The sequence below is a fragment of the Oryzias melastigma genome, linkage group LG17, assembly GCF_002922805.2.
Source record: "Oryzias melastigma strain HK-1 linkage group LG17, ASM292280v2, whole genome shotgun sequence".
NCBI classification, from domain to species: Eukaryota; Metazoa; Chordata; class Actinopteri; order Beloniformes; family Adrianichthyidae; genus Oryzias; species Oryzias melastigma.
In genome coordinates, this window is record NC_050528.1 from 32,013,115 (window position 1) to 32,040,598 (window position 27,484).

Genomic DNA, 27,484 nt, shown 5'->3' on the forward strand with positions numbered 1-27,484 from the left:
TGTTTACACATTATGGTCAGGGTGTTCTGACAACAAGAAAACAAGACTCAGAGGATGAGACATACGCAAATGTATAATTTCCATGACAGTGTTTGAAAGCGAGGTAGAACATAACAGCAACATATATCCCAAACAGCGTAGGAGCTAACTTACAACCTTGTTTAACTCCACTGTTGTACTTGATGGGGTCAGGAAGCTCTCTGTCAATACAATCTAGCATGGACTTCGGAGTAGAGCGATAACTTGAACAAAATTGACAGGGCATTCGAGTTTTCCCAAGCTCTTAAAGAGAAGCTTTCAGTTTATGCGGTCAAAGGCTTTGGTAAAGTCAGTAAACGTATGTAGGCTCTGCCGCTGTTCTCTGCACTTTCCCATTGTTTGACACAACGGTAAGATGCAGTCAGTTCTGCCTCTGCCATCTCTACAACCAGATTGTGATTCTGTGTAAACTACCTCTGCTAGGCGTTTTAGACGCTGCTGTACAATATCGGCGAATCCTTTCCCCACTACACTGAGGAGGGACATTCTGCGATTGTTACCACAGTCGCTGCAATCAACCTCTATCTTTTTGGTGCTCAAACAAGAATCTTTAAAGGTTAATGCTACTGTAAGGTTAGATGTGTGGACGCTCTAGTTGTTCAGACAACTGCAAAAAAATATCTGAAAAGGTCAGATAAACTGTCATAGCTGTAAAAGCTGAAAATATTAGTTGTTAAGCACAGCAATTAAAAGCTACGAAACTTGGCACGAGTCAGTGTAATTATTTGATTGGTTGGCTATCGATGTGCTCTTAGATTCACTAGTTGTTCTAGTGCAACCTGCGGCTCCCGAGCCACATTTGGCTCTTTTATCCCTCCATTGTGGCTCTTTGGTTAAAAGAAACTGTTTTTAAAAAAATGTAAAAGTAGTAAAGTTGGAAAAAAAAGGAAATTAACTTAAGCTTTCTTCAACTCCTTGACAAACAGTTGAAGGACAGTATGAAACATTCAACAAGAATCCTAACAACGGTAGCTGGAATTCTCCATCAGTCCTTTGAAGTTTATCAACGTCATACTGACAGATTTGGACTTCATTTTGAGCTTCATTTATCATAGAAAATCCATTTATTGTTTGTGAGCACAACCAGAATTAACGCTACATTAAGGTATAATCCACATGGAATATAAGGCAGCTTTTTTTTTTGGATCTAATTCAAGGATTTAAATTATTCCTCATGGTTTTAACACATGGTAGAGGTTACTTCATTAGCTCTGATTTAGTTTTTGTTGGTTATATTTATGTATTTATATATATTTATTTTAAGGATGTGAATTACTTGGATTTAATAGCAAATGTGTTCTAATGTTTATCTATGTCACAACAAAAAAGCATAATTTGCTTATGAATACATTTTTTCACTTGCTGTGTTTCCATTAGACATATACACAAAACTTAACAAAATTCTAGAATTAGGATTGGAATTAGAATTGGTGGTAGCTCTCAAGGACCAGGAAAGGACAGCTCTGCCCTGGAGGCTGAGATATTGTTAATCACTTTGTTCACCAGTCATATCTATTACGGGTGTGCCAAAATATAGATATTGCGATATATCGTGATATTTAGTCCTGCGATCGATTCTCGATGGGTTCTCACCATGTATCTTATATTTTCATTTGAAGAGGCTTTAGCGCTTAGCGTCTGAGTTGCGTGGCAGAACTGTTGAGCAGCTTGGCACGCTGCGTCAGACATTTAATTGCGATGCACGGCTTCATTCGTGAGAAGCACCGGCGAGATACAGGCTCGGTAGCGTGCGTGTGAAGCAGTGGCGGGCCGTCAGGGCCTGCAAGGCCTTCTCTGCTGGCCTAAAAATATCTGAATCACAGACTGATATTAATTATTATTTATTTCCGTGAATACGTATTCTATAATTCCAAATGCTCTGTCTTCGTCCTTTCATTGATGTCTCCCTGGCTGCGCTGCTTCCAGACGTGTATTTTCCTATTTAAGCATTAACCAATCACATTGCAGCACCATTTGTTGCTAGGGTCAAAGAAATCTGCCCGGAGGCCTTCACAATCAGTTCTGCGGGCCCTGTAGCATAAAATAATTGTCGACCAGACTGTTGCTTCAACCAATCAGATTTGGAGAAGGCGACACGAAGGCCAGCTAGCAGGCGCACGGAAACGTCATCATTTTCACGAGCTGTAATTGGACAGCTCGCTCTGGTTCTGCGTTATGTGACGGACACAGGTGCCGAGGAGCGGCGTGTCAGGTTTGAAGATGTTGTCAGTGGAAAGCGTCTCATCGTCTGATTTTTGGTGGAAAATGAATGTCTGGGTAAAGTTGTGGCACAGTTTTGTCTGGCACGGGTAAAGGAGTTCCATGACTCCGTTTAGCGGGAGAGAAGCCGATACGAGGAAATCTACGAGGCCCCTGAACGCACTGCGGGCGCTCCGAGCTCACGAAGAGGTGCAGCGAAAAATCCTCACGCGCACTACCGACAATATTATTTTCAGGACACAAACCTTGATCGATCACAAAAACTGATGTTTGTCACCCTCCTGGACCACAAGAGGCTTCAGGAATACCAGAACACTTTCCATCTGCGAAACGCATGGATTCTGCACGACAGAGTGATTGAAATCTTCTTGAGGATAGAAAGGATGGATTTTGTGTTTAAATAATCTGGATTTTTGGTGAGTAAAATTTTGCTATCTCCCTACATAATATTGAAATTTTATCAGGTTATTTTTTATCTTTTTGGTGTGTGTGTGGCAGTTGTACCTGCACGAGAAGTTTTATTGCCATAAAATAGTTAATGAGGGTTGGATTGATTCAGATGGAGCACTACTGAAGGCCTAGGTGTGAAATGCACGGCCCGCCACTGGTGTGAAGTATGCCTACCTGTCAGCATTTATCCTCCACCTGCAGCAGAGGCAGCCGGTAAGAAGTCATTTTATCTGAGCGCTACAATGATCCTGATCACTTACTTCCTGTTTGATCGGTGCGCTGTGGGAACTGGGTGTGTGCTTCACAGTTGTTTGTGTGTACTTCAGGTACCGGTCGGAATTTTCGTTTTTATGCAGTTCGATGTTTAACCTGCTGGTGTACGGTGTTACTTCGGTAAATTTATGGCGTGAAGTTTTCAAATGGATGTAATTACTTTTTGCTAATGTTAATGTAAAGTCATTCTTAAAAATAAAAATACAGGATTTGATGTATGAACTTAAATAAAAATGTAATTAAAATAAATTGTAAAATTGGGGAGGTTGCTAATAAATTGAAGCACTTAAAATTATATAAATTATTATTGATTAAATATGTTTATTGCTATTCTGTAAAATAATTTGTATTTGTAAATATTTATTGCCATTATCATGTGTGTTTTAGGGTTTTTTACCTGTTGACTGCTAACTGACCAAATGGAAAAATTATAAAGATTGAAAAAATAATCTCAAGTGGCAGTCTGAGTAAATCAGCCTTCATTTTTGGATGCTCAGCCCTTTTCAAGTAAGGGGAAAAGTGCATAAAAAATTAGGTCAATTTTGAGAGAGGCTGTAAAACATTATATTCATCATCCTTAGTTACTTTTTATTGATCATTTGAATTTTGTATTGATCTTTTAGCAGTTTACTGGTGTTTTGTGCTTTTTATTATTATTTATTGCTGCTTCTACAACTGAATTTCCCTGCGGGGATGAATAAAGTTGATCTTATCTTATGTTATCTTATCTTTGGTGCAGAGTTTCTTAATTATTTTCTCTCACGCCCCCCCCGATAAAGAACCTATTCTTTCGTGTGCCCCCCCACACACACACACGCACAACTATCTGCTGCAAATATCATTGGTGTCATTAGTTAATTTACTCAAGTTAAACGTATCTCTTCAAAATATTGTACCTTTATCATTAAATAATATGAAAAAAACGTCTAAATAATCTGTTTTATTCTTTTTTTTTTGTTTTTGTTTTTGTTTGTTTTAGAATACTTCCAAACTTTCAGACAAAGTAAAAACAAGTCTTTCCTTGCTTCCCTCCACAGTAGTGTTGAAATCTGGCTTTTCTCAGAGATTCAGTTCTTTGGTTCACTGTAAACAGCGGCTCTTTCTGCTACCAAATGGATTTTTAGGTTGTTTTTGCTATATTTAATCTGTTATCAACTACCGTATTTTCACGACCATAGGGCGCACTGAGTTATAGGGCGCAGTTTCACTTACTGGTGCTTTTTTTGTATTTAATAAATACATAAGGCGCTCTTGACCATAGGGCGCAGGCATGGTAAAACTAGAGATGTCATCGAAGTTTGATTCCAAGCAGAAACAGTTATTATTTACAAGGCTCTATTGAAACCGAAAGCAGCTGCTGCAAACAGCGCAGCATTTCATTGAGGGTCTATTGGTCTTTGGACATGTCAATCATTTATTCTTTCTTCTGTACTGTAAAGTTTTAGCCCATCAATTTACTTTTCCTGGCATGGTGGGCGGGCTCATATAAAGCAGCTGTTGAGGCGAGCACGAGAGCGCGTGCCGCGTAGCGCTTGAAAGTCTGACTTCATTTCACAGCAGATCAGAGTTTGACAGGTGCTGCATCGCATCAGCCAATCAGGAACTCAGCTTTTGGCACGGGCTGTTTTCAGTGACCCAATCGGAAATAAAGAAGTAAAATATGAATCCGTTACCACATATGATTAGCGAGTAAGAAGCAATATTAGTTATAGGAACGAGCGGTACGGGCCGCTGTGCACGACACCAGCAGGAGTCGCCAACTAAGCACTTCATGGTGAAAAAAAGCACAATTGATGTTTTTCTGTTACCTATTAGAACTGCCTAAAACCAACGAATCAGCGCTCCCTGCTGGTGCATGCGCTCAGCCGACAGGCAGACGGCGGGCCCCGGGTCCGCCGCCCGCTAAAGCAGCTCCCGTGGGCTGCTGCTGCGGCGGGTGGGCTGGGAGGGAGCGTGCGTGCGTTTGTGTACCTTTTGTCTAAAAAACAGTTGCACTGGTTTAGCTTTTTTCTTCTCTGCTTTTTCGCATGAAGTGGGCGGGTCCTCGTGCGCTCCTCCACCTGCTCCATTGACAGGTGAAAACGCGCGCGGGAGGCAGAGCAGCGGAGAGCAGCATCTGACCGTAAAAAGAAACTTCTACCGGTGTTATTGATCCAACAGTACACTAGCAGTACACACGTGGAGCACGTGACTAACGTGTTGATTATTAAAGAAAAGTTCAGGAAATTTGAATAAAAAGAGGGGAAATGAATATGGATACCAGCACTGTAAAAAACAATGATCATATAAAATTTACAGCCTGAAAGTTCATAAGTTGCCTCAATAATAACAAATTATCTGACATAAAATGTAAAATTCATTAACAGAAATTTGAATTTGAACGAATGTGATTTTTTTTTTTTCTCCCACATTTACTGCTTGTGGGGAGTAGCGAGGGAGCACGGACACGCTCCCTCGCTTCATGTGTGTGGCGCTCACTTTAGCTATAAAACATCAAAGTTGTCATGTAACCCGCCTACCCAAAAAAAAAACAACACAGTAGGCGCACTGCACTATAGGGCGTGCCGCACATTTTGGAGAAAATTTGAGACGTTTATGCACGCCTTATGGTCTTGAAAATACTGTACTATGTAGGATTATGCACGATTTCCATAACTAATGTAAACATGTTTTTATTCGCATAATGTGTATATTATTTATATGCTGTTATTTATCCCTTCCAGATAAAATTTACAAAATAAATGAAAAAGGACTAGATATTAACTATTCTGTTTTTAACTCTTTATATTTTAACCTTTTTTTCCTATCAAAAATTTTTGAAGTGATCAACACAAAACTCTGGAACCACAATCCAAAATACAAAAGTGTACAAAACCAATAAAATAATATTTTTATTCACAATCTTCTTTCCCTTTCAGCTTTTCCCTTCAGGGGTCGCCACAGCGATTCAGTTTCCTCCATCTAAGCCTGTCTTCAGCATCCTCCACTCTAACACCAGCCACCTTCATGTCTTCATTCACTGCATCCATAAACCTCCTCTTTGGTCTTCCTCTAGACCTCTTTCCTGGCAGCTCTAGACTCAGCATCCTTCTACCAATATATTCACTGTCTCTCCTCTGAACATGTCCAAACCATCTCAGTCTGGCCTCTCTGACTTTATCTCCAAAACCTCTAACATGTGCTGTCCCTCTGATGTATTCATTCCTGATCCTATCCATCCTGGTCACTCCCAAAGAGAACCTCAGCATCTTCATCTCTGCTACCTCCAGCTCTGCTTCCTGTCTTTTCTTCAGTCCCACTGTTTCTAGTCCAAACAACATGGCTGGTCTCACCACAGTCTTGTACACCTTTCCTTTCATTTGTGCTGAAACTCTTCTGTCACACATCACACCTGACACTTTTCTCCACCCATTCCAACCTGCTTGCACTCTCCTCTTCACTTCTTTTCCACACTCTCCATTACTCTGTACTGTTGACCCTAAATACTTAAACTCCTCCACCTTCTTTATCTCTTCTCCCTGTAACCTCACTCTTCCACTCTGGTTCCTCTCATTCACACACATGTACTCTGTCTTACTGCGGCTAACCTTCATTCCTCTCCTTTCCAGGGCAAACCTCCACCTCTCTAACTCCACCTCCACCTGTTCCCTGCTCTCACTACAAATCACAATATCATCTGCAAACATCATAGTCCATGGTGATTCCTGTCTAACCTCATCCGTCAGTCTGTCCATCACCATTGCAAACAGGAAGGGGCTCAGAGCTGATCCCTGATGTAATCCCACCTCCACCTTGAACTCCTCTGTCACCCCTACAGCACACCTCACCACTGTCTTACAGCCCTCATACATGTCCTGCACTGCTCGGACATACTTCTCTGTCACTCCAGACTTCCTCATACAATACCATAGTTCCTCTCTGGGCACTCTGCCATAAGCTTTCTCCAGATCTACAAAGACACAGTGGAGCTCTCTCTGACCTTCTCTGTACTTCTCTATCAACATCCTCAAAGCAAATGTTGCATCTGTAGTGCTCTTTCTTGGCATGAAACCATACTGCTGCTCACAAATGTTCACTTCTGCTCTTAGTCTGGCTTCCACTACTCTTTCCCACACCTTCATTGTATGGCTCATCAGCTTTATTCCTCTGTAGTTACCACAACTCTGCACATCTCCCTTATTCTTAAAAATGGGCACCATCGACCACTGGCGCCGTCCTCAGAGGTGGACGCCTGTTGCAGCAGCTCCCGTTTTGCACGTGTTTTTTGCCTTTTTAACTTATTTTCCTTGCTCTTTCTTTCTTTTAAAACTGGACTCAACAGTAGCATTTTCAGAGCAGCAACGGATTAAACACCAAGCGTTATTTCACTTTATTATTACTTTTGCGACTTTCTTCAACTGAGGACAACATGCACGCTGGCATGCCCATTGTTTATTCACGCGATCAGCTACTATCGCTGAATAAGCCTGGACTGCTGCCGGGAGCCAGGCACGACATCCCGGTGGAGTTAAGGAGGAGACGCCGGGGATGCAGGGCTGGAGTTCAGGTGAATGCAAGGAGGAGGCGGCACAAGCCTGCGGTACCGGCGATCATCATGGGGAACGTGCGCTCTTTAGCGAACAAGACCGACGAGCTATCGGCGCTGATCAAGACCCAGAGGGAGTTCCGCCGGTGTAGTTTATTGTGTTTCACTGAGACGTGGCTGCACCCACAAATTCCAGACAACAACGTCGCGGTGCCCGGCTTTGTGACTGTGCGTGCGGACAGAGACGCAGCTGGCTGCGGTAAGAGGAGAGGAGGCGGGATCGCGCTCTACGTGAGTGAACGGTGGTGCAACCCTGGACATGTTTGTGTGAAGGAGCGTCTCTGCAACCAGCATGTGGAACTGTTGGCCGTCGGGCTCAGGCCTTATTATCTGCTGAGAGAGTTTACATCTGTCGTGGTGGTCTGCACATACGTCCCTCCATCGGCCGATGCCGAGGCCGCTGCTGACGTCATCAGCAACACTGTCTCCCGGCTGCAGACTCAACAGCCAAACGCTCTCGTGATTATTACTGGGGATTTTAATCATGTCAGCATGGACAGAACGCTAACTGACTTCACTCGGTATGTAGACTGCTCCACGCGGGAGAATAAAACTCTGGACCTGCTTTATGCTAATGCTCCAAATGCCTACAGCACCACTGCACTTCCCCCACTCGGCAGGTCAGATCATAACCTGGTCCTGCTCACACCTAAGTACGTTCCTGTTGCCCGCCGGCAGCCTGTGTCAACAAGGAGGGTGAGGAAATGGACACAGGAGGCTGAGGACGCCCTTCAGGACTGTTTTGAGTCCACCGACTGGGATGCTCTCTGCCAGCCACACTGGGAGGACATCAATACCATGACGGAATGTATCACAGAGTACATCAAATTCTGTGAGGACTCTGTCATGCCCACCAAAATGGTCCGTTGTTTTCCAAACAACAAGCCGTGGATCACCAGTGACCTGAAGAGTCTTATGAACAAGAAGAAGAAAGCCTTCAGGTCTGGGGACAAGGAGGAGCTGAGGAGGGTGCAGCATCTTCTACGAGACAAGCTGAGGGAGCGTAAAGACTCGTGCAAGAGGAAGCTGGAATCCAAACTCCAGCAGAGCAACATGAGGGAGGTGTGGTCTGGAATGAAGGAGATCACAGGATGTGGAGGGAAAGGACGGTTGACAGAGGGGAACAAAGAGAGAGCTGACGAGCTTAACATCTACTTTAACAGGCATCTTCTCACCACCTAAGATCCTGTTGAACAACCCGGTCAAAAACTCCACTGCCATCTCTCCTAGACACTTCCATACCTCCACAGGTATATCATCAGGACCAAGAGCCTTTCCACTCTTCATCCTCTTCAAAGCCCCTCTCACTTCACCTTTACTAATCTTTCTTACTTCCTGCTCCACAACCGTCACCTCTTCTACTCTTTGTTCTCTCTCATTCTCTTCATTCATCAACTCTTCAAAGTATTCTTTCCATCTTTCCATTACACCACTGACACCTGTCACCACATTACCATTCCTATCCTTGATCACCCTAACCTGCTGCATGTCCTTCCCATCTCGATCTCTCTGCCTTGCTAGTCTGTACAGGTCAGTCTCTCCCTCCTTACTACCCAACCTAGCGTACAAGTCATCATAAGCTCTTTGTTTGGCCTTTGACACCTCTACTTTCACCTTACGCTGCATCTCCCTGTACTCCTGTCTACTCTCCTCAGTCCTCTCAGTGTCCCACTTCTTCTTAGCTAGTCTCTTACTCCGTATACACTCCTGCACCTCCTCATTCCACCACCAAGTCTCCTTATCAACTCTCTTTCCTGATGACACACCAAGTACACTCCTACCTGTCTCCCTGATCACATTAGCTGTAGTTATCCAGTCATCTGGGAGTACCTCCTGACCACCCAGAGCCTGTTTCAACTGTTTCTTAAAAGTCATGCAACAATCTTCTTTTTTCAGCTTCCACCAGTTTGTCCTCTTCTCTGCCTTTGCCCTCTCTTTCTTCATCTTCTTCACCACCAGAGTCATTCTACACACCACCATCCTGTGCTGTCTGGAAACACTCTCACCAACCACTACTTTACAGTCACTGATCTCCTTCAGATTACACCGTCTACACAAGATGTAGTCTATCTGTGTGCTTCTACCTCCGCTCTTATAGGTCACTCTATGTTCCTGTCTCTTCTCAAAGAATGTATTCACTATCGCCATTTCCATCTTTTTTGCAAAATCAACCACCATCTGTCCTTCTACATTCCTCTCCTGGATACCAAACCTGCCCATCACCTCCTCATCACCTCGGTTTCCTGCACCAACATGACCATTGAAATCTGCACCAATGACAACTCTCTCATTTCCAGGGATGCTCATCATCACTTCATCAAGATCCAACCAGAACTTCTCCTTCTCTTCCAGCTCACATCCTACCTGTGGGGCATACCCACTAACAACATTGAACATGACACCCTCCATTTCTATCTTCAGACTCATCACTCTATCTGACACTCTTTTTACCTCCACAACACTCCTAACAAACTCCTCCTTTAGGATAACTCCTACTCCATTTCTCTTCCCATCTCCACCATGATAGAACAACTTGAACCCTGCTCCTAAACTTCTAGCCTTGCTACCTTTCCACCTGGTCTCCTGGACACACAGTATGTCTACCTTTCTCCTCTGCATCATGTCCACTAACTCTCTACCCTTTCCTGTCATAGTTCCAACATTCAAAGTCCCAACTCTCAGTCCAACACTAGTGACTTTCCTCTTCTCTCTCTCCCTACGAACCCGCCTTCCTCCTCTCCTTCTTCCACCAACAGTAGTCCAATTTCCACCGGCACCCTGTCGGTGAACAGCACCGATGGCGGTCGTTGTTAACCCGGGCCTCGACCGATCCGGTATGGATTTCGTAGGTCTGATTCGCATATTTGATTTGGCAAGATTTTACGTCGGATGCCCTTCCTGTCACAACCCTCTGTATTTATCCTGGCTTGGGACCGGCACAATGAGACCCTGGCTTGGGCCCCCTCGTGGCTACATTTTTATTCACAATAACGTTAAGAAAAACAAAAGTCTTTCACCTTTAAGGATTGAATCTGGTTTGTTGTCAGTAATGATCTGCTCTGTGTTTGAGAAGATTCTGCAGGTTGGTAGTGGAGTTCTATAGAATGATTTCCTGCAGATTCTCTTCCTTCATACTGTCAATAAAAGTCAAAAGGATCCAGTTTTTTCTTCACAAATGAACACACGCAGTGCCCGTGCGCACTCACCTTTCTGTCCCTCTTTCTCTCCTTTTCTTTTAATCTCCGTTAAATATTTTTCCATCAGCATTCCTGAGGTTTTATTAAATATCCCCTTTCTCTCTCTGTGAGTATATCATGATCACTGACGGTCCTCCGATCAACTGTTTCGTAACTAACATAAATTGCATAATCCTCAGGCTGTCCTGTGCCCCCCCCTGGCATTCCACAGCCCCATTTAAGAAACACTGCTTTGGTGTGACGTTCTTTAGGAGGTAGATAACTGGTGCCACTTGAATTTTTTTTTTTTTCATTAGACATTAGAGATATTCCCATTCAACCCTGTCAAATGCCTTCTCTGCAACCATAGAGATAATGCATTCAGATTTATCCATGCTTGGGGTAAGTAAGATATTAAATAACCGACAAGTACTAAAAAAGAAACGTCAATCTTTAATGAAGCCAGACTCATCAGAAGACACAATGCTAGGTAAGACTCTTTCCAGCCGTCGAGCCAGAACTGTGGCCAAAATTTTATAATCACAGTTCAGAAGGGAGACTGGTCTATATGAATCACATTCAAATAGGTTTTTGTCTTTTTTAAGGAAGAAGAAGAGTAATGCATGCTTGATTTAAGCTATCTGGGAGTGCTCCTTGTGCCCTGGACTGTGTAAACATTGTGGTCATTAAAGGGGCTAGTTTTCAGCAAACGCTGCTTAAAATTCACTGGGTAGTCCATCTAGGCCAGGAGATTTGAGTGTTCAGTGCCTTAATTGCCTCCAGAGCCTCTTGATGATGTAGTGGTGCATCCAGGTTTAGGGCATCATCAGAATTTAAAGAAGTAATTGGTAAATCTCTGAAAAATTCACATAGGAGACTAGAATCACAGGTATTATCAGAAGTGTATAATTTATGATAAAAGGATTCAAAAGCCTCATTTATTCCTTGCTGGTCTGTTTTTAATGTACCATTTTTTTGTCATTACTCCATTAATAATTTTTTTAACTCTTGCACTATTTAACTGCCTTGCCAACATTTCACCCGACTTATCTCTGTTTAGTATACATAACTCAGATTTTTTAATTGTAGCTATTCCGTATGTGAAGTGAGCCTACCATATTTAGCACTGAGAGTCATGCGTTCTTTATACAAGGCGTCAGTGGGAATTTGAGAATGCCATCGGCATATTGTTTTTCAAAAATTTTCTGTCAAGATATTGACTCATGTTTCTTTTTGGCCATAAAATAAATAATTTGACCTCTTACACCGCCAGCGCCACGGCTTTGTTGCGTTGCGGGTAGAGCTGTAACGAGTATCCGGGTGCTCGGGTATTCGCGATCTGCTCCCAAAATTTTGAATACGGATATTCTATATAAATGTAGTAAATTGTAGCAAAAGTTAATCAAAATATCAATTTGGGACGATGTATGTTTGCCCTGAAATGCAGATTAATGTAGGATTTTAAGTTTAAGAACTAAAATTAAGCAGAAAGAGCCGCCGTACTGCCAACAGAGGTAAACACATCTTCGTGACGGCAAAGCTCCCGGTTTTCAAAGTAAAACTAGCGAGAGCTTTTTTCCGTTCAAAAACTGAGACTGAAGTTCCACTCACAGACATAACTTCTGAAAAAATGAATTAGCTTCAACATCGGAGCTTTAGCTCCAGTGTTTACATTCTTTTGACTATGATAACTTTTCAACATTTGATGTAATTAATGAAACTCCAGTTTATTCTGAAGAAACAGCTTCGTGCTGCTGAAAGGTGGATGTAATCAACGTGAATCAGCTGATTCTGCAGTGAAAAAAAAGACTTTTCATAGGAGCTCTGCAGCAATATGTGATGCTTAGAACGTAAAATATTGAAGAACTTTAAAGATAAAAAACTGTGGAGAACATTTTCAGGTTTTGCTGTTAAATGACCCAAAACAAAAGTGATTTTTTATCCTTTTTATGTTGTTTTACTGCTGAACCAGAAGATTGAAAAACAAAAAACAAAAAAACTTTAAAATGACAAAAAAAAAGTCTTTTCATCAGAATCTTTGTGTTTTTTAAATCACTTTAGTTGATTCTGATCTCCTGTTCTAAATAAAGGTATAAATGATGATTAAATACAAATAATTTCTATTTTTATCCATGTATTAAATAGACATACACATAGCAATAAACATTATAATAAAAAATAAGAATCGTGGTTCAATTCGTGAATCGTTGCTCTTGACTCGTGAATCGAATCGGATTGCCACCTAAGTGATGATCCACAGCCCTAGTTGTGGGAGTGGACTAGCTACAGCCGATGGCTTACCATAGACTGTATATAAAATAATTGGACAGAGCAAGCCCCCTACTTCCGTGTTCCATATAGGAAGTACCACTGGGTTGCAAAAAGGCCAAAGTCCCATTGACTTACATTGGGAAACAGACAGTTATTTCTCAGTCATTTTATATGTCAGAATAATCATTCTTCCTCTGCTGCTTTCTGCTTAACTTCTTTTTTTTAATCCTAATTTTTTTTAAAAGATTTTTTTCCATTATCACAAGTTATTACAGTTATAAATTGACCAATCAGATGGCTCAATAAACGTTTGTGGGTCTGACGTGGAACATCTGGGGGGTTTGATTGACAGATGACGGGTAGCCAATGGGAGCAGACTTCATCAATGGGTCCGTGAAGACCTTTTAACACCTACTTTACAATTCAACAATGTACCAATCATTGTCCTACTGTTGTTTTCCTCAATGGAATGTACCGATGCAGCAGTTTAAAACAACAAGAGGCGCATGCTGTCGACATTTTAGATGAGGATTTACTCTGTAGAAATAGATTTCACTCTGAGGTTATGTGCTTTGGACTTTTTTGTTTAACGTTCGTTTTTCTTTATTTCACTGTTTTGGTTGTAGCTTATAAATTATGAGTTGCGTATATGCGCATAAAATCACCAAACAAAGTTTCATCTTCATCTCCCTTCAGCCCAGTCTCAGTAAAATGCGTACATATGCCACGATTTGGGAAATACCGTGTATAATATACGCCAAAACCGGTTTTTGCGTGCATATAATACGCGCGGTCCTAAACGTGTTAAAATGTGTTTTCCACGTTTGACACGTCCCCTGGTGGAGGCGTGAGCATCACAGACAGCCCCACAAACGAACAATTTGCTTTTCTAACCCTAACCATAACCGTAATCCTAACCTTAACCAGGAACGACGTCATTTAGAAAAGAGCCCGAGGATTTCTGACCACGTGATCAAAACGAAACCTAAAAAGCCATTCTCCCGAGCCGCCATTATTGAAGGTGTTTGCATCCACGGTCTTGTGGTTGAGGCGTGGAAAGAAGCGGACGGTTGCAATAAACTCACTCCTGATTGGTGACAGTACTTCCTGTGGATTCCATGACTCAGCTATGACTCAGACCAATCGCTGAAGATGGGTTGCAAATGGCGATATCCGTTTCAGGAAGTGACGGTGAAAGCGGCGGCCTACTTTCGCGAGGAGAGGAAGTAATGCATTTCCAATGGTGGACCTCATTGCTCGCTCAGTCCATTATTTTTACAGTCTATGTGGCTTACACCGGCTGCTGCTCCAGCCACAGCCTGTGAAAGCTCAGCCCAGACAAAGTAGTTCTGGATCTCTATGATCAGCTTCTCGTTGTCCATGGTTATGACTGACAACGCTGTGCTGCAACACACTTTGAGTAACCTGAAAATTACGTAATGTTGACGACACGCTGAAACCAGCGAGTTCAGCGGAATGTTTGTTTTATTTTGAAAATATACCGGATGCACTTTAAATTTGCTCGCGTGGTTTCCAGTTTAAGTCGCGAATTGCCCAACTTCACAGAAAGTGATGACGATCAGCTGTGGCGTCCGTTAAAATTTGAACCAAACGAAACGGATTCGCAGCGACGCAGAGGTCGGTCCGCAGACACAGGACGTGAAAGCCTGCAGTGGAAGTTCCTCTTGCACTTTTAATGTTACGAAAAGACCACGGCGCACGCAACGGAGCTGTGAAGCTGGCGGTGTAAGCGAGGGGTGAGGCTTTAAGAGCTTGCCAAACAGTTGTGATGGGGACATCAGGTGTCATATTAATTTCTAAAAACAGGGACATCTGATCAGCAATAAAATTACCAAAATATTGATCACTTAATAGAAGAGAGTTGAATCTCCAATATCTTCTGGGGGAAAATAAACCAGGTATACTAAAGTTTAATATTAAAGGTGCACAATCCGAAATCACAATAGGTGGATAATCGCATAGTTGAACATTTGGAATAATCTCTTCAAGGAAAAAAATAATCAATTCTGCTTTAAGACTGATGTGCACTTGAAAGAAAAAGAAAGAGTATTGCTTATCCTGCTAATGAAGAAAGTGCCATATATCTGAAATACCATATGTGAAAAGGGATGACTGCAATTAAGAAGCAGATTTTGATTCAGGGTAACCAGTTCTTTTAGAAGATCTATCCCAATCCGGATTCATGCACAAGTTAAAATCCCCTCCCATTATAGCAAGTGAGAGTTTAAGCATGGCATCCGCCCTAAGACCCTGGAGAAAAATAGGGGATCATCATAATTAAGGGCATATATATTAGCCAGGACAACATTAAGATGAAATATTGTACCAGTTACTATAATATATCTTTCAGTGGGATCTGCCAAGACAGAGGAAGCGGTAAAAGGTATTGTCCTATTTATAAGAATCGTTGTCCCTCTAACCTTCTGAAAAGATGAATGAAAAAGCTGCCCCACCCATCTACATTTCAGGTGCAAATTACCTGAAGTCTTATGATGCGTTTCCTGAATAAATACTATATCAGCATTCATATTTTTCAAATGTGTCAGTACTTTTTTTTCTTTTAATAGGATTATCCAGACCTTTATCATTCCAGGTAATAATATTAATTGAGCTGGCCATAACCAAGTGTATTTTTAATTGGCATTAAAGGGCTCACATTGTTTGATTTGAGCAAAAAAAAAAAAGTAAGATCCTGACTCTTACAGCAAAGTGGCATACATATAAAATATAGAATTTCCCCTTCAGTAGATGTTGACGGCAAAACAACAGAACACCCCCCCCAAAAAAAGAATAAAATAAATAATAAAAAAATAGAAAACATCCCTAAATCCCCATGCGACATTAGTTGCTAAAACAGCAGCACACATTACCTATCTAAATACAAAACCTCCATATTAGTTCTATCTATGCTACGTGTACATTAATAGGTAGTTGATAGGTAGTGTAAACCCAAATTTTACTAAACCCAGAGAATATGTATAAGTATATACAACTGTACTTATATCAAATACAAATCAAATCAAATATCAAAATTCGAAAAATGCGCTGCCTCAGGCGGCAGCAAGTAGAAGCGGCTCCTGGCGTTTTGCCATATTTTCTTACTTTTTATTATATTTTTGCTTCTTTACGTCTTTTTTGTGCTATTTTTGGCTCACTGCATCCACGCCGAGATGACTCCCTCCTTTGTTTACACCTTCGATCAGCTGCTGGCTCTAAAACCACCATCCTCTGAAATCGGAGTGAAGCCTGAACTGCCGGTGGAGCTTCGGAAAAATTGCCGTGGATGCAGGGAGGGAGTTAAACGTCGCATGAAGAAGCAGCGTTTTAAACCCTGTGTTCCCGTGATCATCATGGGGAACATCAGGTCCCTGGCCAAAAAGATGGACGAGCTGGAGGCGCTCACACGGACCCAGCGGGAGTACCGGGAGGCCAGTATCATCTGTTTCACCGAAACATGGCTCAACGGACTGATACCGGACTCTAATGTTTCTATCGCCGGCTTCCACACTGTGCGAGCGGACCGAGACACCACCGCGAGCGGTAAGAAGAGAGGAGGAGGGCTCGCCGTGCTCGTCAACAACAGGTGGTGCAATCCTGAGCATATCCACGTTAAGAGGAGCGTGTGCAGCCCTGACGTGGAGCTTATTGCTATCGGACTCCGCCCATATTATTTGCCGCGGGAGTTTACAAACGTCATCGCCATAAACCTGTACATTCCTCCGGCCGGCAATGCAGACGCGGCATGTGACGTCATCCACTCAGTGGCTGCGGATCTGCAGACTAAACACCCCGCGGCCTTCATGTTCATCACGGGGGATTTTAATCACGCCCGTCTCTCCTCCATCCTTCCAACATTCCACCAGTATGTCCAGTGTTCAGTGAGAGACAGTAAAACTTTGGATCTGTTGTATGCTAATACCACCAATGCATACACTTCCACTGCACTCCCTCCACTGGGCAGGTCTGACCATAACCTGGTCCTGCTGTCCCCATCATATATCCCTGTGGTGAGGAAGCAACCAGTCACTGTGAGGACTGTGAGGATGTGGTCTGATGGTGCCTTCGGGATGCTCTGGAATCCACAGACTGGTCTGCTCTGTATGATCCACATGGGGAGGATCTGGATGGACTTACAGACTGTGTTTCGGCTTACATCAATTTCTGTACGGACAATTCCATCCCCACCAAAAAGGTTCGCTGTTTCCCGAACAACAAACCCTGGGTGACAAGAGACCTGAATGCCCTCCTGAATGAGAAGAAGAGGGCCTTTAGAGCCGGAGATCGCTCTGAGCTCAGGAGGGTCCAGAAGGAACTGAAACACCGTCTGCAGGAATGCAAGGACGCCTACAGGAGGAAGCTGGAGGAGAAACTGGAGGGGAACCAGACCAGAGACGTGTGGAGTGGAATGAGAGCCATCACTGGTTTTCAGAGGAAGGGGAAAGGAGCTGTTGCAGGAGCTGTGGACCGAGCTAATGAGTTCTGTTTTTCAACAGGTTTGACTCCAGCTCCCCCTGCTGCCCCCCCACTTCTCCACTGAATGACCATTGCTCTCCTTCACCCCCCCCAGTCCCCCTATCACCTCTGGAGTCTTCAGCCCCCTCCCCTCAGCTGACTTCAAGCACCAACTCCACTACACCCCCATCCCTCAGACTGGACTATTTATCACATCCAGCCAGGTGAGGAGAGAGCTGGAGAGGCTCAACGAGGGAAAGGCTGCTGGACCCGGTGGCATCAGTCCGCGGGTGCTTAAGAACTGTTCCATCCAGCTTTGTGGAGTTCTGCAGCACCTGTTCAACCAGAGCCTTCATCTCCAGAGGATCCCGGTGCTCTGGAAGACATCCTGCCTGGTCCCAGTGCCAAAGAAAAACCATCCTGCGGCACCGTGTGACTACAGGCCAATAGCACTGACCTCCCACGTGATGAAGGTCATGGAGCGGCTGGTGCTGTCGCACCTCAGACCTCTGGTGAGCCCCTTTCAAGACTCGCTGCAGTTTGCATATCAGCCCAAGGTTGGGGCTGATGATGCTGTGTTACACCTGCTGCAGAGGGCTTACAGCTCCCTGGACAGACTAAACACCACCGTGCGAGTCATGTTCCTCGACTTCTCTTCTCTCTTTAACACCATCCAGCCGAGACTGTTGAGGGCCAAGCTGGAGAACATGCAGGTGGAGGCTCCCCTGGTCGCAAGGATTGAGGACTACCTGACAGGTCGACCTCAGTTTGTGAGACTGCTGAGCTGTGTGTCTGACACCCTGACCAGCAACACAGGAGCCCCTCAAGGAACTGTGCTGTCTCCCTTCCGATTCACCACCTACACTGCTGACTTCCAGTACTGCTCTGAGTTCTGTCACCTCCAGAAGTACTCAGATGACACAGCTATTGTTGGGTGTGTGGAGAACGGACTGGAAGATGAGTACAGGGACCTTGTGGACTGTTTCGTCCGGTGGTGCGAGGAGAATCACCTGCAGCTGAATGTGGCCAAGACAAAGGAGATGGTGGTGGACTTCAGTAGGTGTAAGCTTCCACCCTCCCCTGTCTGCATTGCTAGTAAAGATGTTGAGATCGTCACATCTTACAAGTTCCTGGGTGTCCATCTTGACCATAAACTGGACTGGTCCACAAACACTGAAGCGGTCTACGAGAAGACAATGAGCAGACTGTACTTCCTGAGGCGACTCAGGTCCTTCAACGTTTGCAACAGAATGCTCCTCATGTTTTTCCAGTCTGTCATGGCAAGCACAATCTTCTTTGCTGTAGTGTGCTGGGGTGCTGGCATCAAAGCAAAGGACGCCAACAGACTGGAAAAACTCATTAAAAAGGCTGGTTCTGTTGTTGGTTCCAAGCTAGCCAGCTTTGAGGAAGTGGCGAGAGACAGAATGTTAGCTAAACTGCTGACCATTATTGACAATCCCTCCCACCCTCTTTATGCAACAGTGGACACACTGAGAAGCAGCTTCAGCTGTAGACTCTTGCAGCCCCGCTGTTCTAAGGAGCGGTACAGGAAGTAATTCCTGCCATCTGCCATTAGGCTTTATAACTCCTCCATGTGTAAAAGGTGAAAGGAAAACACCTTGGTGCTTTTTCTTAGGCTCTTTTTACATCTTTGTACATGTGTGTGTATATAGTCTTTTTCTGCTGCTATGTGTGTACATTTGTTTATATTTATATTTATTCTGCTGCTATGACTACTTATATTTATAAGTTAGTTACTTTTTATTGATCATTTGAATTTTGTATTGATCTTTTAGCAGTTTAAAGTTAAAGTCCCACTATTTGTCACGCACCTAAGTGTGTGAAATTTGTTCTCCGCATTTGACCCATCCCCTGGGGGAGCGGTGAGCTGCAGACACAGCCGCGCTCGGGAACCATTTGGTGGTTTAACCCCCCAGTCCAACTCCTTAGTGCTGAGTGTCAAGCAGGGAGGCACTGGGTCCCATTTTTAAAGTCTTTGGTATGACTCGGCCAGGATTTGAACCCACGACCTTCCAATCTCAGGGCGGACACTCTACCACAAGGCCACTAAGCTGGTGTTTTGTACTTTTAATTATTATTTATTGCTGCTTCTACAACTTATTGCTGCTTCTACAACTGAATTTCCCTGTGGGGATGAATAAAGTTGATCTTATCTTATCTTACAAAAATATAAATAAACCTGTCATGCCACAAGTTTCAGTCAAATTATAACTCTTATACTATACCTGAGATACATTCAATCATGGGCATGGGAGAATAAAGAGAAGAAGAGAAAAATAAATCAATAAACGGTATCCATAGGTTGGTGAATCAATATACTCTACCACTGAAGGCTGGTCAGTTCAGTTAGCCAAGAAGTCATCCACGAACTTCTGGGCCTAAGCTGCAGAACTGAAGACGAGGCGCGTGCCATTTGTTTGAATGATGCGCAGCCGGGCCGGAAAGAACAACGAAGGTCTCAGTCTCATTTTGCATAAGTGACATCACCGATTTATAAACTTTCTGCTGCTCCAGTACTTTTTGTCTGTAGTCCGTCAAGTTTACAATTCACTTCGTTAAAGAACGTTGTTTTCAGCTCGGCAGCTAGTGTTGTTCGATGTTCAGCTAGATGTTCTAGTATATCAGCTCGGCTAGCGGCTACAGTGATAGCAGTTTCCGGCTCAGGAATCTTTTTGGTCGATATAGCAGATTTATGTGGCATGACTGAGGTTAGTGAGAAATTAGGAGTTGGATAAGGTCTTACAAAAAATTCGCCGTGGCTTTCGGTTTCAGTTTAGTGACTTCCAAAGGTAAATGTAGCACATGACAGATGAGCAGCATATCTACCTCATGTTCCACCAAACCGGAAGAGCATTTGTTCTTTTTTGTCTGTAAGTGGCCACTGTCAATAAAAAGTCTATGCAAATATACATCAACCAGATTTTCGGCGCAGGCCGGGTGAAGCTTGCACTCTGAAATGCTGGGCTGTCTTTATGTGTTTGTTGCACTAAGGTGGGTTTCTACTGTACGTTGAGATGTGGTCAACTTTACTGCCGTCCACATCGTTTCCCAAGAGTTTGACTTGCCAGAACCTGTCTGTCACCCACGATGCAGATAGAGAAGAACCACCCGCTGGGTGATAATGTCAGCCACCCAGACTGGGGCCAACTGGACCTTCGCAGGGGCTCCCAACGCCAGAGAGCAAGGAGCCACAGGGTGGTCGTTGGGTAGAGTATAATATAATCAAACAGTAAAGCAGACCAGGAACTTGTACTTTGCTAACATAAAAACCCAATACCAGCTACCACATCATTGTGTGAGGACTTTGCAGACCACTTCAGGATCAAAATCGACTTTGTCTGATCTAGTGTCTTAAATGAGCAGAAAGGCCTTTTTATTGTAAACGATGGCTTGATCTTACCTGAGGAAGCACTGGACAGTTTTTGCCTGGTAGAAGCTGCAACACTTGGTCGAGTTTTCTCCCAAGTTAATCCAACAACCTGTTTTTTAGATCCCACCCCACCACACTATTTAAATCATTTTACAGATCTTTTGAGAGCGAGATTTTAAATATTATGAACTGCTCTCTTCCAACAGGTGTTTTTCCCCACTGCCTTTAAAACTGCAGTGGTGAAACCCTTATTAAAGAAGACAAATTTAGATCCCACAGTTCTTAATAACTACAGACCAGTGTCCAACTTACCATTTTTAAGAAAGATTTAAGCTAAATGAGTTTCTCTCACAAAACAACATCGTTGAGACAAACCAGTCGGGTTTTAGAAAGAACCACAGCACAGAGAGACGGCCTTGTTAAAAATGGTTGATGATATCAGATGTGACTTGGATTCAGGTCAGATCTCAGTATTAGTTCTTCTAGATTCAAGTGCTGCTTTTGATACTGTTGATCACCTGATCCCTTTAAACAGACTTAAGTGCCTTGGCCTTTCAGGGACTGTTCTCCAGTGGTTCAAGTCCTATCTTCTGGAGAGAAACTTAAAGGTGAGCATGGACACTTACTTCTCTGGGGTCCACGCAATTAAGATAAGATAAGAGATAAGATAAGATAGCCCTTTATTCGTCCCACGGTGGGGAAATTTCAGCATTACAGCAGCATTGCAAATAGAAAAATTAGAACAATTTAGGGGAAATTTCAGCATTACAGCAGCATTGCAAATAGAAAAATTAGAACAATTTACATATTTACAAGAGAGCATGTGGTGTGTAAATGTGGTGTGCCTCAAGGTTCCATCCTTGGCCCCTTGCTTTTTAACATTTACATGCTTCCCCTGGGGAATGCCATCAGAAGGCACAACATCAGCTTTCACAGCTATGCTGATGACACCCAGCTGTACATAGATATGTCTCCTGATGACACAAGGCCAATAGAAACACTTTTTAACTGCATTTTAGATGTAAAATCGTGGATGGCAAATACATTTTTGCAGCTCAGTCTGGAGAAAACTGCAATTTTAGTTATCAGTCCTGAAGCCAATAGAGAGAAACAGTGTTTGAAACTTAAAGAACTGTCATTAAGTTGTTCAGAAACAGTCAGAAACCTGGGCGTTACATTTGACTCTAAGCTAACTTACATCCCACACATTAAGCAGGTGATCAAAACTTTCTATCATCTTAGAAATCTGGCTAGAGTCCGCCCAATTCTCTCTCTTGCTAACATGGAGATACTGATGCATGCTTTTATTATCAGTAGAATTAATTACTGCAATGCTCTTTTAACTGGTCTTCCAAAAATTAGCATCAAGACCCTTCAGCTTTTACAAAATTCTGCTGCAAGAGTTCTCACTAAGACTAGGAGGCAGGCCCACATCACCCTGATTTTAAAATCCCTGCATTGGCTCTCCATAAGCTTCAGGATTGATTTTAAGATACTTTTAATGGTGTTTAAATGTCTTAATAGTCTTGTGCCTTCTTATTTGTCTGATCTTTTAGTCAAATATGAACCCTCGCAGACCCTGAGATCCTCTGGATCCACTAATCATTCCACCTGTGAAAACCAAAACATACGGACAGGCATCTTTTCAGTATTATGGACCTTGTTTGTGGAACAGTCTGCCAGAGAACCTGAGATCCACAGAGACTTTAGCTGCTTTTAAGAAAGGCTTTAAGACCCATCTTTTTAACCATGCTTTTAGCTAATTTTATTATATCTATTTATTTTGTATTTACTCATTTATTTATGTAATCACAGTTTATAATTTTACATATTTATTAATAATTCATTTTAATAATCTTTGTGGTTATGTTTTATTTAAGTATTTACTGATTTTATGAATATGTTTAATTTTTATTTTCATTTTATGTTCCAGTGCTCCCTCAGCTGGATCCTCTCCCTCTGGTTGCTGCTGTCCAGCTGCTGCAGCTCTAGATGGGGACCTGCGTTGCTGCCTCGCTGTGGTGATGCTGGGTCCCCGCCTGTGATGCTGCACCTGGCCGGCTATGTGGCCGTCTCCAGAGGAAGAGGTTCCAACTATGTTAGCGTTTCTGACAACTAATTTTCCATGCTCAGCTTGTATCCAGCCTGTTCTCTATCACCCCCTAGTTAAGGGGGTGGGAGGTGTGAAAGGGATTTGTGTGTGGGTCTCGGCGAGGGAGGGCATTATTTATTTTTTGTTTCTAATTTTATTGTGATTGTTTTTATTTAATTTGTTTTACTTAGTTGTAAAGCACTTTGTGTTATGTTTCATATGAAAAGTGCTCTACAAATAAAGATTGATTTCATTTGATTTGATGGAGGAATTTGTGTAATAAAGGATATTAATATAAAAATGACTTAAATCCCTGCACTCTGCCCCCAGGCGTCCTAAATGTTTTAAAATCTAAGTTATTCAAAAGGGTTCACTTTTTCTTGCAATTATAGGGTTGCCAGAAAAATGTGTTTGTGGAATGTGGAATAGATTTCCTGCTTTTCTGCATTCTTTTTTTCTATAGCTCTATCTTAACCTATCTTACATTAGAATGTAAGGTGCATTAGAATTTGGAGAAGACGACTAGTAAAAACACTTTTATTACAGGTAAAAAGCAGTGGTATAAGAGAAGCAAACTAATATTCTCCCTGAAAATAAGTTTATTTGCACAACAGTTATGACTGTGTTAGTTAGGAGGTTTTTATTTGCCATATTTATTTGTATAAAACAATTTATTATTTACATTTTATTATGAAATATTATTTGATCATTATTTTTTATTATTGAAAATACTTGTGCAAAAGAAAACTATTGTAAACTGTTGCACGCTGTCTTATTTTTGTGTATTTAGCTTTTGCTAGTCATTCCACAGATTGAGGATTGAGAAGCAAAATAGTTGTTATAAGGATGGACATAATGGGTAACTGAAAAGTAATGTTCATTAGCTACATACACAGATAAGGGAGGCTAAAAATAACTAGTCAAGTCCGTTAAACTCCCTCAGAGTAATGCTACAATCAAGTGCGATCACAGTCTAGATGTGACTGGTTTGGTCCACCTGAAGGTTCCAAAAATCTCAATATTTTCATGCTTATCCTTTTTTGGGACAGTAAATTGCAGAATTCTTTGAAGTTTATTATTAATCTAAAGAAGTGTTTTGACGTTAATTCATGGCATCTGGATTTAAAATCTTCTTAAAGTCCAGATGCTATGATTCAAGTTAAATTCAACTTCATGACAATGTCACCTCTGAGAATTTGAACCTTCATTGACATCTTTTATTGTCTTAGCATTATAAGATATATTTATGGTTTGTCTGTGTGTGTATGTGTTTTATTGTGTTTTTTTTTTCCCCAGGAGGGTCACTCAGGTCAGCTAGTGGTACTCGGGGCCACAAACAGGCCCCAAGCCCTGGACCCAGCTTTGCGCAGGCCAGGACGTTTTGATAAGGAGCTGGAGGTTTGTTCTGCCCCCAAAGATTGATTGATTGATTGATTGGTTTATTTCAAGCATAGATTATTAAAAATACAGAACAAAACACATAGTTATTTCAAACTCATTACAGAATTAATGAAATGCATTGATTAGAAAATAGAAAACAAACAAAAACAAAACAAATTTATGTAGCATTTGGTTCATTATTTTTTTTTTTTGTGATTATTAACTAAAGTCAGTAGAGTTTGATTTATAGCATGTGAGAAGAAGTGAACTGATACAGTATAATCCCAACCCTACTTATTAACTTCATTTCACTGTTTTGCATAATTATGTAATCTGGTTTTGATCAGATCAAATGCAAGTTTTTTTTTATTCCTTATAGCAAAGTGAAGTGCTTGTTGATTATTGATTAATCTCGTCAAAAATTATTTCATGATTTCAGTAAACAGTAACAATCATACATCATGTAACAGATATGTAATACTCATTGATTATCATCAAAATACAATGTTATATTGATGCAGAAAAATAATAATTACACATTGAAATCAAGTTTTAAAATAACAATAGAGTTTTTATTAATCATTCTCTGAAAGAATTCTTATATATTTTCAGTAAACATTAATGATTCACTCAATATGTAATAATCATTGATTATCTTTAGAACACATAATTAGATTAATCCTCTAATCATTGCTACATATATTGGATCAAGTAAAGAATATTAATACCATATGGATTGTTAACATTTCAGTAGTTATTACTGCATATTACATAACATAAAACTCATTGATTACATTTGAAAAATCTTTGATTATTTCATCACATTCAAGTTCACACATTTGGAATTCTTCAAACACCAGTTGATCTTTAACTCGTCTTATCTTCATATTGTGAGATTAGAGTTTCTTTATATATTGTCTTGAATTTATAAATGCTAGAACATTGTTTTAGCTCATTACTTAACTTGTTCCAGAGTTTAAAGAGGTTGCATATGCATATTTATAACTTGGTGTTGCTACATTCCTATTTAACATTTTTATTTGCTCTGTTTCTAACTTAGTAAGTTTGTGTTGTTGAACGTGGACAATATGTACAGTTTTCTAACTTTAGTCATTCCTGATGACAGGTGGGAGTGCCCACTAGTGCAGAGCGGACAGATATTTTGTTGAAGTTGCTGGATTTGGTGCCATGCAGCGCCACCGCCGAGGAGCTGACTCAGCTGGCTGAGTCTGCTCATGGATATGTGGGAGCAGATCTTGCAGCTGTTTGCAAAGAAGCAGGCAAGTAAATGTAGCTGCTGTTGGAGTTGAATAATTTTAGATTACCGGTTATTAGAAAAATGTAGGTTTTTGGAACCTCAACAATTCTTCTGCTGTTCTATTTTAATTTTACTTTGGATTTAAAAGTAAGCAATGCTTTACAAGGAGCATTTGCTATGTAACATTTATGATTTTCTCAACATTTATGATTTTTTGCACTCAACCCAACAAACTATACCCAGTAGTTTCTGTCAGAAAAAAATACTTAATTAGTTGAGAAGGAAATAAGTATTTAGTCAGTTTTTAGTACTTCAATCTTGTTATTTTTTGGTATAGATCACTTTTTCCACATAAAGTGGACTATTTGATCCATGGTCTGGCTTGGATCCAAATAGTCCGTTGTCACTATAACATGATGCATTATGTGTCGCTGAGCCTCGACTGCAGCGGCAGAGAAAAGTGATATAAATGCTGATCGTTGCAATAGGCTAAATAAAGCATCTGTTACCACTTGATTTTGTGCAGAAGATGAAAGAAAAACGCATTAAAACAACCTGCACAGTGATACAGAACTACTCCATTCTATTTTTTTATGTGCAGGTTCGTTTCTTAAGGCACATTCCCACTGAATGTGATTTGCGTGGTGGAGTTTCAATGTTAAGTCAATGGAACAGACACAAACTGAGGTGAACTGAAGTCCTGCGGCACGATTTGAGCGACAAGATGCAAAATGGGCGGTGCAGCCAAAATGTAAATATCTGAAATCTGAAAGGTCACCGCTTCGCATCAGCCAATCAGACACTCAGTTTTGGAACGAGAGGTTTTCACTGACTCGATCTACACACAACCTTAGATATTATAAACATACCTGTTGCCTTCAACAATCTTCAAACACAAACATGTCAACATGTACACAATACAAATACAGTTCACATGCACGTACTAGCACATATAAACACACATGTCTAACATGTAATTCCATCACACATCCACACACAAGACAAAGCGAGCGTTTTTGTCTTGAACTTTCATCTTTTTCATTAACCTGTTGGAGCCGTTGGGTTGCAGAGTCCATCCGGCTACTTTGGGGTGAAGGCGGGATACACTCTGGACAAAACGCCAGCTTTATCTCCCATGGTAGAGCTCACTCGCTGGATAAGCCGACAGACAGAGAGCTGCAGGGGGGTAGCAGGGCTGCCGGCTCGGCTTCATTGAGACAATAAAAAAGGAGAAAGGTCTCCCGATTTTACTTTTTCCCCCTCGGGTTATTACAAGACACACAGCATTCAAGCTCAGTCACAGAAACACCGTGGAGTGGCTGTCATACAGACAGAGTCCCCTGTACCGGGCAAATATTTTAATAATAATATTATAAACCCAAACATGAAGACATGATTACTGATGTTCTTGTAAATAAAAAATAAATAAACCTGATTTCTCAAGATCTTCTGTGTCTTCATACATTTTAATTGAGATATCCACATAGCAATCATCCAAAAACATTAGCTGGTAACTCCTCTCACATGCAGCTGCGGCATTAAGCTTTTTTTGACAGACGATGAGCAGTGAAGTTGTCCAGCAAAGAAAGAGGGGCGTGGCACACAAATTTGTTGTGCAAATCGCGTTCGGTGTAAATGCACCTTTATGGCTGTATCTCAGCATCTTTGTTATCTTGGAGTAATTCTACAGACATAGTCTTTAGAGTTCTGCCATGATGTGTTTTGTGCTCACAAATTACATTGAAACATTTCAGACATTAAAAATGAAGGCAAGATTTCTTGCACCACAAAAGTGTGATTATTCTGTTTTATTATTATTCTGTTTATATATATATATATATATATATATATATATATATATATATATATATATATA

General features: G+C 41.7%; 1 protein-coding gene across 2 annotated transcripts in view; it reads left to right on the forward strand.

The window, feature by feature from the left end:
* spata5 (spermatogenesis associated 5) overlaps positions 1–27,484 on the forward strand; it is a gene marked incomplete at its 3' end in the record, with an annotated part of 96,466 nt that overhangs the window by 23,040 nt on the left and 45,942 nt on the right. For both annotated transcript variants that reach the window (XM_024280011.2, XM_036216217.1), the window contains 2 exon segments: positions 24,267–24,368; positions 25,477–25,630. In XM_024280011.2, coding sequence (XP_024135779.1) covers positions 24,267–24,368; positions 25,477–25,630 — 256 coding nt within the window.